Genomic DNA, 16,685 nt, shown 5'->3' with positions numbered 1-16,685 from the left:
TGCTGCGACAACGCTGCAAGCATCAGCATGACGCTTGCAAATTACATCCCACAGCAAACAAAACTTACCATTTTATTAACATATACTTCTGCTAGAAACACAAATCTAACAAACTAGACCAGTATTTTATTCTAAAAGGAGTTTCGCAGTATCATCATGGGCATCGATTATCAGGGTAACAACATTCCCACGTCTTTCGCGTCCTGCAGTATCCCCCCCCACTTCAAAGCTAGTCTTTCTGAAAAACTAGAGGCCATTCGCAATGCTGGATTTGACGGAATAGAAATGTCAATGCCAGACATTCTGGAGTATGGCAGTCATATCGAAGGGAAGAAAATTCGCGAGGATGACTATGATACCCTGTCGGACGTGGCTGGGAAGATTCGTATCTTAACTGATCAACTTGGCCTCGAGATTCTCATGCTGCAGCCGTTTTCGAGATTTGAGGGATGGCAAAAAGATACGCACTCGCAGGAAAGAAGTGAAGCGTTTGCACGCGCCAAGGGATGGATAAGAATTATGGAGTCGTTGGGCACCGATATGCTGCAGGTATGTCCGCCTCATAGTTGTGTGTTCAAAATCCAGTAGTAGCTAATTATATCTAGGTTGGCTCATCCGATGCACAAGATATATCACCTTCCTTGGACGAACATGCTCAGGACCTGCAAGAGTTGGCAGACCTGCTCGGGGAGAAAGGCTTCCGGCTCGCATATGAAAACTGGTGCTGGGCAACCTACGCTCCCACGTGGAAAGACGTTTGGGAGATATCACGCAAGGCTGATCGCAAAAATATCGGTCTCTGCTTGGACACCTTCCAATCAGCTGGCGGAGAATACGGTGATCCATCTACAGAATCAGGCTATATCAAAGACTTCAGCTCAACTGAGCTTGACAGCCGGTGGAAACATAGTCTGACCGAACTTGAGCACACGGTTCCTGGAGACAAGATATTCCTGCTTCAGATTTCAGATGCATACAAAATGAAGGCGCCTCTGCGCGACACAAAGGAGAGGCCGAGGTCAGTATGGAGTCGTGATTATCGCCCACTACCATTTAATGGAGGGTATTTGCCGATTCAAGACTTTCTGAAATCTGTTTTGCGAACCGGTTTTCGGGGCTGGCTTTCTGTTGAAGTGTTTGATTCGAAGCCCAAGGAAGGATCAATGGAGAGTTTTACAAAGGCTGCTATGGATTCTTTGACTCGTATGCTTGTTGCCACGATTGAGTGAGGCCATATATAGGCATGTATGTACTCAAATGAAGCAGCTTTGCTATTCTCAAATTCTGACCGCAAGAAATGAACGATCTATGAGCATGTCTATCGTATTGAGCATTCAACATTCGCCATCAAAGCGTGGGCACGACGGAGTGCAGAAGCTAAATGCCCCAGGCAAGCGCAGTAACGAGTGAAAGAGGTCATTGATACCCTATAGTTTTGATGTTCCGATATGATGTACAGCTACCAACTAGTTGCTGGCAAGGATATAATACGGACTACTTATGAGAAGAATTTGGCTTCTTATATACACAGTTTCCATTTCTCAGCTGGAGTCACTTTGATAGCCGTGAAATTAACCATTCCTGCTTGCATTATGATTGTCGAAAGGTTATAGCTATGCATGCTTGCATTGTCCTTGGAGGGCCTAAGCTGGCGAAGAGAAACTGTTCATGTTGGCAAAGAGAATCGTGCCCTTCCAACGCCCCAAAAGCCAAAAACGGGTCTGATTGCCTTCCCAGCTCGATCAGCAGGGCGTAAGACTCTGAATAGAGAGGCACACCTTCTGATGCGATCTCGAGGTTGCGTGTGCGATCCCCGTGAGGTTTTCCATATCCATAAAATTCTGCTGTGCTTCTTTTTTGTATCATTTGTCCGTTCGTAAATGTAGTTCTATTTCATTAATAGGTCGGCTAGACCAAGAAGCCGTGAATAGATAATAGATATAGGCTTGCTTCCTTGCCCGCTGACTGATTCGTCCAAATTTCGTAACGCCAGGTTTTCCCATCATTACATATAATCCATGTGTACGCCACCCACTGGGCCCCAGAAACAAAAAGAAAGGAACATTGTCTTGCTCTTTTCTTCATCTCTCCATCTCCTCGCTCGCTCCCAGCAGCGTGACGCACACCACTGATGCCAGGGCAGCCAAGGTCCCCAAGATCAACATCTGTACACCCTCCCAAATGCAGCGCATCCAACTACTCGAGGCATCTCCTCCCCTCAGCAGCCAGCTCTTGCCCGCACCAAAAGACATTAACGCCACCAGACACAAGGCAATGCTCCACCGGAGGCCAAGACCGACAGTCGAAGCGAAAAAGTACGGCAGCAGAGGAATTGTGCCGCCGATAACGTAGCCCAGAGAGATGGATAGGCCCGAGGCGAGCGGCCAGACGGGCAGCTGATCGGCGCCACCCGACGTCTCTTCGACCGAGAACGCGGCTCGCGAGGAATGCAGTTGGCGGACGACGTCGTACAAGCCCTCGGGACGTTCCTTGAGAGTCGACACAATGTCCGTGACCATCCAACCGGGTAGAGCGAGGGGTTCCAGATGCCGTCTTACAAGCATCTCCTGTGCCTCCTTGTTCTTCTCGTCAATGCTCTCCCTCTCGCCTTCATAGCGAAGCATGCCCTTGAGTTCCTCCTCATCGCCATCCTGGTTCTCTGCCGTGGTAGAAGGCAATTCGTCTTTGGCGGAGAGATAGCCGCCAATGCCCATGCTAATGCTTCCCGCACAGAGTTCCGCCAGACCTGCGTAAATGACAGTGTCTGTTCGTCCAAGAGAACTGAGGCCCGCGGTGAGGGCGAAAGGCACCGTTAAGCCATCTGAGAAGCCGAGAGTGAAGTCTGAGAGGAATCGGATGAGGAGGGGACTTCTTGATTTCGTCATGATGAAGGATGTGGTGTTTCGGCGCAGCTGCGATGACAATTGGGAGAGATGCGCTTTTGGGAGGAGATTCAATGGGTCAAAATCGAGGGAGGAGGAGAGCGATAGTGAAGATTGAGAAAAGTGAATCAACCAGCCCAACGCGTCGAGGGAGGATCGGCCTGTCGATAGCCCATGACGACGTGACAGAGTGACATTCGGCTTATCGGTAAAGCTCTTGATCAGTTGCTAGCAGTACCCAGTAGCTCATGTTAGTCCCTCACACCAATAGTTCCCTTCATCTCCAGACGCTGGATCAGCTGTGAGCACGCGGTCTCTGGCCCCAAGGCTCAATCCGCTCCCTTGCCTTCTGCACGCACGTTACATCGCCTATCTGCCTAGATGTTTGCTTCCCCGAAGGCGTCCCAAACCCACCCCATCCAGCCCACTCTCCCCTTCGGTCTGCAGCTTTGTCCCAACACCAATCCCAGAGGGGATACCGAGCTGCCTCTCAAAGAGGCCCTGATTTGCCTCATGCCAGACAATAGTCCTCTGCATTTTCTGCCGTCCTTCCGTATCCCGGGCCAGGCACTCCGAACTGGTCCTCGCATGTTCCGCTCCAAGCAGATGCTCGACTTCGGCCCACGTGCGCCCTAACAGCGCCGGCTGCTTAAGAATGCGCAGACGCTGATTCGGGGGCGGAGAAAACCGACAAGGTGCATAAGCCTCTTTTTTTCACAAGCAGGGGGTCCCTGGCATGAGTTAGTTAGGGTCCGTGGGGTGGCGCCGCAGACGAGAGATAGGCGGGGAGGTTTGACAGGATCGAAGGATTTTCGTCTCTGCCTCGTTGCCTGTTTCTGCGATTTGGAATACCATGTTTTGTATGAAATTGGTGGTGTGACGGTCAATTGGGCAATGGCCGAGAAGAGGAAGAAAAAGCCAGAGATTCTGCCTATCAAGAACAGAAGAAACTATTGCATGATACACGGAAGAACAGAGGAACTTTTCTTCCCTCCGGCGGTTGGTGAGCGGAAGAAAAACAAAAATGGAGATAGCGGCTACCAAACTAGGAAGCTGGGACTTTTGGATGCCGGAGGTGGCGCCGCTGCACGAGCCGATGTAAGTCGACGTGCTTTAAGCAGAATTAGGCAGTAAGCCAAGGCGGGACAAGAGAGATCGTCATCACCGCTATTTGTTTTGTTTTGTTTCTGTTCGTTTGCTTCTACTGTATGGGCACGAGTGAGTCTGGAACTTTGCAGTTGGCGCGTATGTACAATTCGTTTGTTCATTTCATCTAAGTTTTCTGTAACCTATCCTAGCAGGACAAGCATCCTCTCCCAAATTCACCAATTCCAATAATTCAAGTAGTTAAAAATTATATTATATTATCAAACGAGGTGAAACCTCAAGATCAACACTTAGTTAGTGGAGACGGGCTTGTATCCCTTGGGAGGGTTCAGGCCATCGGGGAGCTCAATGGTGTCCTCGTAGTAGGTGGGAAGCTTGCTGTGCTTCCAGGTGTCCTTGATGGCGGGCAGGATGGTGCGGCCAGAGAAGCTGCGGTCCAGAGCCAGGTTGGGAGCAGGGTACTGGGCGTTGTTGCTGCCGCCCTCCTCGTTGAAGATACCAGCGTAAGAGGCGTTCCAGAAGTAGCTGTTGGCCAGCTTGGTGGAAGACCACTTGCGGAGGCGGTCGCCGGTCTGCTTGGCAACCAGGTCGAAGACGTTGGCACCGACGTCCCAGCGGCCCAGGGTGTGCAGGTTCCAGTTGGCCTCGACGGTGGCAATCTCGCTGTAGTGGTTGTAGAAGTTGTTGTCGGTGGTGCCGGCAAGGTGCTTGGGGAGGGCGTCACCAAGCAGGATGGCGAGAATCTGGTTGCGCTGGGCGTAGGTCTCGTTCTCATCCCAGGTGAGCAGGACGAGGGTGTTGTCCATGAAGTTCTTGTTGTTGAGGAGGGGCTCGAGGAAAGTGCGGCACCACTGGCCAGCAACGCCGACGTTGGTGTCGTGGCCGTCAGAGGTCATGTTGGGGGTGATGAACATCCACTGGGGCAGCTTGTTCTCCTTGAGGTCCTTGTGGAACTGGGAGCGGCTGGTGTCGATCATGGACAGGTTCTTGATCTGAGACAGACGCTGCTCGTAGTGGGTGACACTGCTGGCCAGGATGGCGGGGTTGTGCTTGCGGACGTAGTCGTTGGCACCAGTCTTGGTGTTGACGTACTGGAAGCCCTCGTAGCCGGAGTAGGGCATGTCCTCCTGGTAGTGGCCCCAAGAGATGCCACGATCCTCGAGCAGGTCGATGACGGTCGACACGTTGAAGTCGGTCGAGTGCAGGTCATCGTTCTGCATGCCAAAGTAGTCACCAGCAATGTGGGACATGTAGTTGGGCTCGGAAGGGTGAGTGACACCATAGTAGTTGGTCAACTTGACACCCTTCTTGGCGAACCAGGTGAAGTTGGCTGTAAGACGCTGTTAGCATTTGATGTTCCTATCTTCTTTTTTTCAGAGAAGATTCTCAACTTACGGTCACCATCAGCCTTGCTGTAATCCTGGTTCTCAAAGTAAATAACGACGAAGCGGTCAAAGGCCTTGCCCTTGACATGGCTGGTCGGGCTGCTGGTCTTGGCCGTGGCAGCGGCGGCGGCGACAGCAGCAGTGCCGGTGGCAGTGTACTGAGACTCCCATGCAGTCGTGGTCTTAGGAGGCTTGCAGTGGCTCTTGTCGACAGCAGCGGCAGAGGCCAGACCGGCAGCAGCCAGCAGAGAGACAACCTTGGACAGCATCTTGAACGGGCTTTTCCTTTTTCCTCTGGATCCTGGTGGAAGAGTGAATGAGCCTTGCTGGAGAGGAACAGACGGACGGGGGAAGCGAAGGGAGATGGCCGGGTTTAATACAATCGACCACAGCACAGTACGCCTTGTTCCGAGCCGAGACAGCAAGGCCAGTGATCAGCCTGCCGGGGTCCTGTCCGGCCTGCGGCTTGGTTTGCTGCGATGTTACCCGATGTAGGAGCACGACCTACTCCATACATAGTAGTAGTGGATGGAGTACTGCATGTAGGCAGAGACCTGGGCAACCTGGGGACAGGTAAGGTATCCAGTCTCTAGCCACTCACACTCCCACTCCCACCTCTATGAGCTTAACCCGATTAAAGCTTCCGACACGAGAAGAACTGTCAGTGAACGGCAATAGCCCAACTGGGGAATACCAAGGCCCTAGCGGATAGAACGGCACATAGATGCCCTGGATCTCAATCGACATCGAGGCTGCAAAAATCCACGATACGATGCGCCTCTTGGCAGCGCTGCCTCCCCACGTGCGAGATGGCTGTTGAAGAAGAGAACGAACAAGGGCGGACCTGCAGCTCAAGTCTGGTAGCTAGCGACCTTTAGTTGGGTGGGTTTGAAGTGTCATCAAGCCACCATCTTGCCGTACTGGCACTAACAATTAAGCCTCAAATCCATTGCTTGCAGGGTTCTTTTGGGGGGCCCCAGCTTGAGCGTGCGTATGTTGTCGACTGATTGCCGAATCTGCGTGGCCAGCGACATGCCGCCTCGGTCAACGAATGAGTGAGTCCTGGTTACAAAGCGCGGCCTAGGCTGGAGCTGGACACGGAGCTGACAACTATTGTCTGTGTGGGTAATGGGGCTTGCAGAAGCACGGAATAATCGAACCCATCGAGCACATGTTTTGACTGGGTTCAGGGAAGAACCGAAGCAACAAGTTTGCGTCTGAGGGAGGGAGAGGGCGGATATCGGAAGAGGACCGAGAGACGATGACATTCAATACTATCAAATTTGATCCATCATTAGGTTATAGAATGTTGTCAAGTTGAGAGTTGAGAGTTGGGTATGAATCAACGCTTGTACAACAGCGGGAACTCGGTTGAGTGAGTTCCGAGTTTACAGCAGGATACAAGCGATATAACAGAAAACAATACGCATAGATATGATTTAATTTCGATTCAATTATTGGTACTACGACACAGTATAACACAAAAGGACTCCGATAAACACAGCTCCTGTAATTCCCCGAACGAGGCTACCAATGTTCTATGGATTTCAATCCCGTCTTTTCCATTGAGAACTTTTCGCCTTTCTAGCGCTTAGGTTCCCATGTCAAACAACTTCCTCTAGCGGATCATCCCGCTGTCCAATCGCCGTTGCGCCCGCAAGCATGCCTCTCCCGAAACGCCTAAATGTTGTTCCATCCGCCACTCAGCAGTCAAATCCGGCTTCAATTGTCCCGTCCAACACACAGACAAACGCCCATCTGGTCTCTCTTACAGACTCCTCCCAGCTACTCCCTTTTCGACACCGGCTGGCTGTCGCTTGATTATACGCGGGCGCACTTTGGTGCCCTTCTCGGCGTCGATTCTTCCTCGTGTCCTTCAGCTCGTGCCTCTTCATCTCCGCTTGGATTGGGTTGATTTGGATTGCCTTCCCTCTGATTGGGCTGTCCTGGATCCCGTCTTCTCCTGCAGGGCTGTGAATAGTCGCATTTTCTTTCGAATTGCTGCTCCACAAGCACAAGGCCGATATGTCAACTGGGAGCTAACGACTTTTCACTCGTCTTCGTACCTGAATGAATGAACAAGCTCTGATTGTCCAAGTCGAGACGACAGAGCTCGTCTGATAGGACCCGGTCTCGGAGCTTGCCGTACCGTACCATGACAATACCGGTCGTGACGGTTCTCAACCCTCTAGAGCTTCGCCGGTGAGTGAGTGCAATGGATGCCGTTGGAGCGCATCAACGAGGAGACTCGACTGGTCCTTTTCATGACGAGGCTCGTCAAGAGCTCGGCGAAGAGCAGCCCTTCATTCGCACATCACACCGCTCGTCGTCGGGGTTTCGCCCTTCTCGACGTCAACGCCGCTCTCTGCCTGCTTGGAAACTATGCCTCTTTTTCTTCATCGTCACAGTCTCTATACTGGCGCTAGCCGCCGTCCCCTTCAGTCAATCGCTTTCTAGAGAATCTTCGTCAGATTCAGCGCCTGAAGTTGACGGCGATGACCACTCTCCAGGAGAACATCCTGGAGAAGATGAAACTGACCATCATGAGGAAGAGTCTGAGCCTGCCGCTGGAGATGGGGACAAGAGTAGTTCCGAACCACTGATTGTCCACTATGAAGAAGAGATGCCCAGTGTGCCAAAGCTAAGAGACGTGTCAGAGTACGTCTTATCGCCTTCCTGGGACTTTGATGCCGCTCCCACCACTAGAGAATACCACTGGACAATTGTAGATGGGCGCCTCAACCCTGATGGCATCTATCGCCCAATGATACTCATCAACAACCAGTTCCCTGGCCCTTTGGTTGAATGCAACGAAGGCGACACCATCCGCGTCATTGTGGAAAACAAAGCCGTCAATGCTACTTCAATGCACTTTCACGGCCTCTTCCAAAACGGCACAAACTCCATGGATGGCGCCGTTGGAATCACACAATGCCCAATTGCCCCCAATTCAACCTTTACCTACGAGTTCCAAATCAAAGAGCAGTCCGGCACCTACTGGTATCACGCCCACCATAGTGCACAAGCATCTGATGGTCTCCTTGGCCCCGTCGTCATTCACTCCAAAGATGAGCGAACGACTCTGCAGAAGCTGGAATACGCTTCGGACAGAATCATCATGGTTCAAGACCATTACCACAATCTCACCTCGGAGCTCTTGATGGACTATCTCAAAAACGACATGGAGAACAATGAACCTGTCCCAGACAATGGTCTCATCAACGGCCGTGGCGTGCGTGACTGCAAAGATTTCCAGGGCTGGGATTGCGATACTACCAACGTTTCGACCTCGACTCTTGATCTTGCTGCTGGTCAACGTCATCGGCTACGCATCATTAATGTTGGTGCCTTTGCCGAGTTCCAGATCCAGTTCGATGAACATCCCTTCTACGTCACCGAAGTCGATGGTACCGACGTGTTCCCCGAACCGTTTCATCGTCTCAACATCCTTCCAGCCCAGCGATACAGCGTCATCCTTGAAACCAACGTCACCACTGCCGATACCTTCTGGATGAGAGCCCGAATGGTAACACACTGCTTCACTACCAAGAATCCTCGTTTACAACCCGAGATGCGAGCTATATTACACTACAGCTCATCAGAAAGTAAAGCCTTGGACAAGGAACCTACAAGCAAAGACTGGCCCGAAGCCATCGAAGTCATATGTCGTGATCTCAACGTCTCCGCCCTCCATCCAGTCATCCCCATGACACCCCCTCCCGCAGACAAGTACATGCGCTTCGACGCAAGCTTCATGATTGGCGACTGGCGTCTCGCACGCGGCTTCTTCAACCAATCCACCTGGCACCACAACGTCACCTCCCCATCCCTCCACCGCTTCCTCTCCGCATCTTCCAACGCCACCACTCTCAAATCGTCCCCCATCGCCGTCAACAACATGGCCTTTGACTACAAAAAAGAACTCGTCATTCAAACTGAAGGCATCCGCACCATCGACCTCGCCATCAACAACTTCGACGACGGCAACCACCCGTTCCACCTCCACGGCCACAAGTTCTTCGTCCTCTACCAGGGCCGCGGCGGGTACCCCCCCTACGAGGCGGATTTCCCGGATTTCGTCAGGGAGCACAATCTGGACGACAATCCCGTCCGAAGAGACACCGTCACCGTGGAAGGATACAGCTGGGCCGTCATCCGCCTCGTGCTGGATAATCCTGGCATGTGGGCGTTTCACTGCCACAACATGTGGCACGCCGAGTCGGGCATGCTGATGCAGCTGCTCGTAAGGAGCGATGTAGTTCGAGGCTGGACTGTTAGCGATCAGGAGAAGAAAATGTGTGGCCTTGAAGGCGTTACGACGGGGATGAGGCCAGATGACAGCATCTGGTTTGGCAACTTTGGCAAGACATGATAGACTTGTTACAAGGTGTTTAAGAGAAGGATTCACGAGGATATGAGCTTCATAATAGATGATATCGCAACGGGAAGCGATGAAATACACTAATCACATATATATATAATGTACCAGATCTATTTATGTATACCTAGAATGTCCCAACAAGGGTATTAAACACTAAGAAAAAAGAGAGAGAAAAAAACATATGACAAAAAAATAAAGGAGAATTTTAAAGGAAAATATTTTGCCCACACAAGTATTCGGAGCAGTATTCTTTGTTGTTTTGTTTTGGTTTTTTTCTTTTTTGGAGTATGAATCAGAGAGTCTGATGCAAGGCTATATAGAGCCGCCCATCTATTAACCCATCCCATCCCATTCCCGCGCCCCAATCCCGAGGAACGCTGAGCAACAAAAAAAGCTCAGCCCTTCCTGTCTAATTTGTGGTGGAAACAAACAAAAAAAAGTCTATCTTCGTTCATTCTTCAGTTTCCCCCACTTCCACCCTATAGCACAGCTGAACTTGAGTTCCACTAGGAAGAAACAGTTCAGTGTGCTACACTCATGCCAATCTCTCTCCTCACTTATCGAGAGATGGCCCTCACACTTTGTATCCCCAAGGGGGATACCATATAGAACAATGCATTGCAGCCAGAATAAATCAGACTAATACAATAAATTGCATGTAAACGCCTGTGCCCTGATGTGGCTGAAGAGAGAAATAATGAGCCGCCAACAAAGGAAATTAATGCAACAAAAAGAAATCGATAGCGAGCAGAGAGAATGCCTAACCCCTTTGCCTTGGCCGTGGTCCCACAATGTCGCAACGCCATGAAAACAAAAAGGGAAAAAAAAAGAAAAAGATGAGAGAGATAAGGGGAACTTTTCCGGTCGAGTGCAAAGACTTGCCATGTTAGCTGGGGATGAGATATGAGATATTCCATGAAATGTTCCTTTCAAGCAGTATGGCGCCGAGATAGAAAGAACATATCGAGGTATTCATTTTTCCATAGAGATAATACAAGATATCATGGTGGTCGGTCCTGTTTAGTTGGGGTATGATCTCGTGCATGTCGGTTATACTCTTCGAGCAATGTTTACTCCAGGGTTGACAAAGGCTCGAGACGCAATGTCACTGAACCGACGCACCACGTTTGTCGTTCCACCGGTAACTTGGGATTCGTCCAGAATGAATTTGGACGCAACGGCCAGTCTGTTCTTTGGGTCTGATTCGTCCAAATGCTGCGGAATCGTAGCTGCATATCCAGAGTCAAAGTTTGGCGCCAGCTCGCGGACAACCGCTATGGAGTAGAGGACATCGCGATTCTCTCGTCCGTCAAGAAGGTGGCGCATGCGGCTCAGAACGTCCTCCCTGATTTTGACAGTCGAAGGCGCGTTGGGATTGTCCCTCCTGCGAACGAATTCGGCCAGGCTATACCAAAAGTCGAACTGGCGGACACGGTGGTGGTCTGGGTCTGCCACTGGAGGCGCGAGAGGATTGCTTTGCAACTCATCACCACAGAGTAGGGCCTCGACTACCAGGAGGCGATTCTTAGCTTCAATGGGGTCGTTGTCTGGCGGCAGGCTGAGGCGCATGGAATTGTTTGCCCTGTCGGGGATTTGGTATGCCGTACAAGCCAACTCCCACACAATTCTGGTTTCCAGGACCCCTGAATAAGCCATCTGGGTGTGATCATTGGCCTTGACGGCCTCGAGGATTTTGAGAAAAGTTGCCATGTGCTCGATGAGGTTGGCATCTTTAGGAAATGTCATTGTGCCGTTGTCGGTAAAGTAGTACCAGCTCGTCTCGAAGAAGGCACTGAGCCCGCTGGCATACATTTCATGGTAGACCTTTGTGATTTCATTAAAAGTTTCTTCCGTGTGACTAATCTGCTGAACCGGTGCGGGTGGGCCAAGCAGATCGATAATCTCGTCGATTTTCATCTTCTTGGCTGGAAAAATGCCATCCGGGTTAGCATTTTAGATTGCCTTTTATGATCACCGAGAGGAATGAGAAGAAAGAAACCAGAAAAGCAAAGATTGGGGATAGAGCTTGGACTTACCTCGTAAATAGCTGTTATCAGGACCCGATAGCGGCATTTGGTTGGCAGGCATGGCAGACATGGTGCGGACAGCGGGATCGATGCCTGAAGCAGAGTAGCCGTAGCCAAGTTCAGGCTTCACAGAGACAGAGAGAGAAGGATTGTAGGTGCTTGGTGGGATCGACGGGGTGCCAGGGTTCGAGCTTGTCGCATAGCCGCTCGGCAGCATCGGCGATTGGCTACCGTACGAGTTGACCAGACGCGGTGTAGGAGGACCAACTGCCGACCCGGACTGCACAGAGGCGATGCCCGACGGCTCGGGCTGTGAGAGGCTGTTGGACACGGGCTGGACGCTGCTGCTGGTGGGGGTTCCGGGCTGCTGTCGGAAGATGGGATCGTAGCCCAGACACTCGCGCTTCGATTTCCTGCAGTTGTTGCAGGTGGGATGCGTCTCGTCGCACTGCAAGGACAGATGGATGTCAATGGCAAGATTCTAGGTGGGGCGCATAGATGCAGAGATGCAGAAAGCGGCTAGCTAGCAAAAAAAAAGTGACGATGATGCAAAAAGGGAGGGATGAGAGCGTGAGCGAAAGGGCAAATGCGAAGCTAGGGGCGGTGTGGCTAAAGAGCGGAGAAGTCAATGTCTTGAGTGCAAGACAATGGAGGGAAGAAGTTTTGCAATTGGCGCGAATGTGCCAAGTCTCACGCTCGCGTTGGTTTATACTGTAGCGGCGCGCGCCACGGGTTTCAAGGCAGCTCAGCTCACAGTAGCTTCAGCTGCCGAGGGGCCGCTTTTTTTTTCTTGCTTTGCTCCATCCCACGCGTAATACGAACAACTCGCTTCAGCCATTGCGAAAGTAGAGGCGAGGGAAAGGAGAAGAGAATAAAAATGAAGACATAATTTGGAGGAGGAATAAAAATGGGTAGAATGGGCAAGCAATTGTAGTGGTGAAGAGCTTTTTGAAAGGGTAATTGGATGTCCATATGCGCACCTTGATTCGTCGTTTGCGGCACGTTAAGCAGCCCGTCTTGGTTCGTCGCTTGATCTCCTATATGCCACAACTGTCAGCCCTGGCATGGAAAACAATCAATTGGCTCCCCTAGAGAAGACAAAGAGAGCCGCAATCTGCTCAAAATCATACCTTCTTGGGTCCTCGGTGGTTGATGAGCCGAGGATCGTGCGGGAGAGGATACCGAGCCAAGGCGTCCTGGGGGAAGCCGTAGTTGGAAGGGAGAGGCGCTGAATGGCTTGTGAAGTAAGGAGGGGTCGAGACGGCAGTAAGGGGCATGCTCATGCCCATGGACATGGAATGGTGCGGCATTGGAGGGACAGATTGCTGTGACATGGCGTCGATGGTGCGCATGCTGGGCAGTGACATTTGCGGAGTGCCCACGGGACTGACGCGGTATGCATCGCCCTGCTGAGCTGCAGCTGTGACTGTGGAATATGAGGCGTACTGAGTGGTCGGGAGGCTGGTCTGGGGATAGATGGGCGACGAGGAGCTTGTGGGATAGCCTGCGTGCATGCCGTGAAGGGCCGGCCGGTGGCTCGCCATGTCGGCCTCGGACACGGGGGTTGTGGTATTGGTCTCGGACGCCCGACTGTCGTCGCCGTTCTGCTGAGGCTGAGGGGGCGGCTGCGTCTGCGGCTGCGATTGCTCCTCTGGTTGCGGTTGTGGTTGCGGCTCGTGATGTTGCTCCTCCTGCTCCTGCGGTGGCTGCTGCTGCTGCTGCGGCTGCTCGTCCTTGAGCTGCGATTGCTGCTCTTCCGTGGGCTCCTGTGGAGGCGGCGCAGGGGCGGCGACAGTGGGATTCGAGTCTGAGGAGGTGGATTGTGCGGCTTGAAGCTTGGGAGAAGCCTCTTTCGTGGGAGAAGCAGGTTCAGTTCGAAGAGCAGAGTCGGAGACAACAACGACAGAAGTCTTGTCGTCTCCCGAATCGTCTGGAACCATTTTCTAGTCTGTTGTAATTCCAATTTTATGGAGCGACATGGAAGGTAGCTCTGCGACAGGGGATGCACCCCGGCCCGGCGAAGCGACAGGAGAGGGAGGGCTGGGCTGGATGCTCTAGTCGCGGAGGAAGAGATTGTTGTGATGTGCAGGCAAAAAGAGGCGGATGCAAAAATGAAGGTCTGGAGCATCAACAACAGGCAGGGCGGCCCGTTACAGGCAAGGTACTTGCCAAAGTGGTATAGGTACTCGTCCAGGCGCTTGTGCCGGCAGGAGTGCCAACTGCACTCTTCAATCGCAGCAAGTACAGGTACGGGTACAGGTACTGCAGCGGCGCGCATGCACCTGGCCCACTAGCGGTCGGTACCTGTCCTTTGGCACCTGGGCACCTGAGCTCCAAGTACAGGTACGCCAGATCACAAGCACTCGACCTTGACTCTTTCAGCAGCAGGGCCCCCCAGCTAGGCTTATTAGTCGGCTAGCTCCTTGGGCAACTCCCGGAAGCTGCTCCGTGCAAGACAAGATGAATAGAATGGAACGCTGAAAGGCGGTAATCTCAATTCTTCAGCAGACGGCGATGAACGAAGCACAGTTGATTAGATTGGGTTGGTGCTGCACGAGAAGCGTGTGCCTGGACACGAAGGTCCCTTTTCAAGTATATACAAAGCTCGCAAGTACCTCTTTGGTATCTGCAGCATCTGGACAATATAGACTCTCAAGAGCTGCTAACTGGATCTGGTAGGGAGTTGAGTACCTACCTCGAGCTGCTTGGAGCAAACCTACCGCAATGCATCTTCGCCCAAACATCATTGGCAAAAGCAAAACCTGCGGGATGCAGCCGCAGACGCAGACACAGGCAGCACATGTCCATTCAATCAATCAACTATCGAGACCAGCAGCAGCAGGGCATAACAGGGCACCACTTGCACCGACGAATATTGATTCATCAGTCTCAGCATGCATGCGTGTACAGCTGCTTTAGTGCCGTGGCTGCTTCGTGCTAAGGTGCGGAACGACGATACCCCTACATAACGCTACATAACGGGGTCACACTGCTGAATACGCGAGTCCTGCGTCCTGCTGGCTGTGACAAGTAGGTACTAACAAGCAGGTACTACTGCGAGGACTCGTATCTTAGTGCCTCGATATGCATGCACGCGCGGATGCCGGTTCGCTGTCTTTGAATGTTAGTTTCTACTTTCCTGGAACCTTGTTGGTGCTCCGTGGAGGGATGGGATGCTAGGTTGTCTGTGATGGAGTGCCCGGTAGGGCGGCTCGGACGACGGACCCGGTCCAATCGATTCTCGGCAACCCTGGAGATCTATTGGATTCGTCCTCACTACCACCACACCACACACGAGTGCCTGTACGGCAGTCTGGAGGCTTTCAAGCCGATACGATGCCACAGCTCGACGCCCATCCCAAGGTAGGGTACTCGTACATGTTGGCATCCACGACACGACGCCTTGGTACTGAAACTCCCTGAACTGGTGCTAGGTGGAATGGGATGAAATAGCGTCAAGTTACTCGTCATTTTTTCGTCCACCAGTCATTGGGCAGCCGTGGCAGCAGCAGCAGCAGCAGCAATCCCATGGGAAGCTTCCCGTCTGCTTGCTTCAGGGGTCGTCGTTGAGGGGATGTTGAGGAGTCGTTGAGGAGAAGACACGACACGTGCCACCTAAGGTAAGGTGGGCATTAGGTAAGACTTCAGGTAGGTCTATATCCTGATAGCGATGCGGCATGGTTTCTTCTCGGCCAAACTGCCTGGTCACGGGCTGGATATCTTGGCTGCTCCCATGCTCGTACATACAAACTCTACCGATTCCGCTCTCTCCTCTCAGCTCCTTGGAGTCTAGAGCTGAGCTGGACATGGAGAGCTCACAAGCAGGCGCTTGTAGGGAGCCTGCATCGCTAGCACCAGGCACGCTGGACACCGCTGAGACAGGTGGGCTTCTTCCCGTCCATCTCCATCTTGTTTACTCTCGCGAACCAGCATTCGGCTATGCTAGTACTACTGCTGCTAGCAGAACGGTCCACTCTCCTCCAACGCTACGGTACGTTGTCTCAGACGTGGAACCTCTTGTACCAACAACCGCCTCTTTCACGGCCAGCAGCCAGAGACGGCCGATAACGCCTACCTGTGGATAAGATCGATGGAGGTGCAGATTGGCGAGCGATATAATACGAGTGGCAGAAGGGACTGGCCGGCCAAGATACGAGTAACTGGTCATTTACTACCTGCCTACGTGTGCTGGGCAGCATCAGCAAATCGACAAAGCATGGCTTGGTGAACAAGGATGCCTGCGTACGATACACTCCAGACTCCCAATCCCAGCTCTTCTCTCTTTGATGGATCCAATTGCTTGTCTGCCGGAAATAGATGCCTGCACAGGCGATGCAGCAGACAGGACATCGTGCGTACGGTGCTAGAGGTTGGCCGTCATGAGCAGCAATACAAGTACAATCTACCTATGCCAGCACCACCATCGTGGCATCTGAAGCTGCAACAACGAGGACGGTACCTGTACTACGGCTTCGTACCACTACAGCTTCACACCACCAAGTGCTAAAACACCGCTACTCCGCAATAGTGTTCGGATACCTTGGCCCGGATGGAAAGTAGCGTGGAACCAGGGGAGCCAGGTCATAAACGGTGAGAGCTGCATTGTGCTGCATGTGAGCACTGGCTTTGTGCATGCACTGCACATACGAGTCCTGCTCCTACATGTATGCCCCCCCTCGGGGGCTCACCGATTCGTAGCCATTCGAGGGGCAGCGAGCTGGCATCAGATCGATGCTGCAGCGTCTGGCCTTGAATATCCCCGAGGCAATGCCTGCAACGGCGCTGGGGAACCAATCGCACTCTCCTCGCTACCTAGCTTCAACTGCCTAGCCCATGCCCGCATCTCATCCGAGTCTCGATGGGACAGGCGAGACAATCGAGCCGCTTGCCTTTTGAGAGAGCG

At 52.4% G+C, this 16,685-nt stretch overlaps 6 protein-coding genes across 6 annotated transcripts; 2 read left to right on the top strand and 4 right to left on the bottom strand.

The window, feature by feature from the left end:
- Positions 1-75: 75 nt before the first annotated feature.
- Positions 76-1,285, top strand: V8C40DRAFT_185854 (xylose isomerase-like protein). Its single transcript, XM_083211789.1, has 2 exons — positions 76-549; positions 606-1,285. The coding sequence occupies exons 1-2, from the start codon at positions 157-159 to the stop codon at positions 1,227-1,229; spliced, it is 1,017 nt and encodes a 338-aa protein (XP_083074645.1). The 5' UTR covers positions 76-156; the 3' UTR covers positions 1,230-1,285.
- A 58-nt stretch (positions 1,286-1,343) lies between these two features.
- On the bottom strand, positions 1,344-3,298 carry V8C40DRAFT_240359 (Ccc1 family). The gene has a single exon (XM_083214774.1). The coding sequence runs from the start codon at positions 2,883-2,885 to the stop codon at positions 2,082-2,084; it is 804 nt and encodes a 267-aa protein (XP_083074644.1). The 5' UTR covers positions 2,886-3,298; the 3' UTR covers positions 1,344-2,081.
- An 849-nt stretch (positions 3,299-4,147) lies between these two features.
- Positions 4,148-5,807, bottom strand: V8C40DRAFT_185862 (phosphoesterase family-domain-containing protein). The gene is made up of 2 exons (XM_083211790.1): positions 5,385-5,807; positions 4,148-5,319 (listed from the first exon to the last, which is right to left on the bottom strand). Exons 1-2 carry the CDS (start codon positions 5,641-5,643, stop codon positions 4,280-4,282), a joined length of 1,299 nt encoding a protein of 432 aa, XP_083074643.1. The 5' UTR covers positions 5,644-5,807; the 3' UTR covers positions 4,148-4,279.
- A 1,308-nt stretch (positions 5,808-7,115) lies between these two features.
- V8C40DRAFT_240354 (multicopper oxidase-domain-containing protein) lies at positions 7,116-9,941 on the top strand. The gene has a single exon (XM_083214773.1). It carries the CDS (start codon positions 7,590-7,592, stop codon positions 9,744-9,746), a length of 2,157 nt encoding a protein of 718 aa, XP_083074642.1. The 5' UTR covers positions 7,116-7,589; the 3' UTR covers positions 9,747-9,941.
- Positions 9,942-10,248: 307 nt separating this feature from the next.
- Positions 10,249-10,723, bottom strand: V8C40DRAFT_185848 (uncharacterized protein). Its single transcript, XM_083211788.1, has one exon. The coding sequence runs from the start codon at positions 10,638-10,640 to the stop codon at positions 10,395-10,397; it is 246 nt and encodes an 81-aa protein (XP_083074641.1). The 5' UTR covers positions 10,641-10,723; the 3' UTR covers positions 10,249-10,394.
- On the bottom strand, positions 10,723-13,885 carry V8C40DRAFT_185809 (Zn(II)2Cys6 transcription factor domain-containing protein). Its single transcript, XM_083211787.1, has 4 exons — positions 12,913-13,885; positions 12,763-12,819; positions 11,792-12,230; positions 10,723-11,680 (listed from the first exon to the last, which is right to left on the bottom strand). Exons 1-4 carry the CDS (start codon positions 13,720-13,722, stop codon positions 10,806-10,808), a joined length of 2,181 nt encoding a protein of 726 aa, XP_083074640.1. The 5' UTR covers positions 13,723-13,885; the 3' UTR covers positions 10,723-10,805.
- Positions 13,886-16,685: the final 2,800 nt, after the last annotated feature.

This window comes from Trichoderma camerunense (genome assembly GCF_050948025.1).
Source record: "Trichoderma camerunense strain CBS 138272 chromosome Unknown V8C40scaffold_6, whole genome shotgun sequence".
NCBI lineage: Eukaryota > Fungi > Ascomycota > Sordariomycetes > Hypocreales > Hypocreaceae > Trichoderma > Trichoderma camerunense.
Note: the sequence above shows the minus strand (reverse complement) of the source record. Positions and strands in the feature narration are given on the sequence as shown.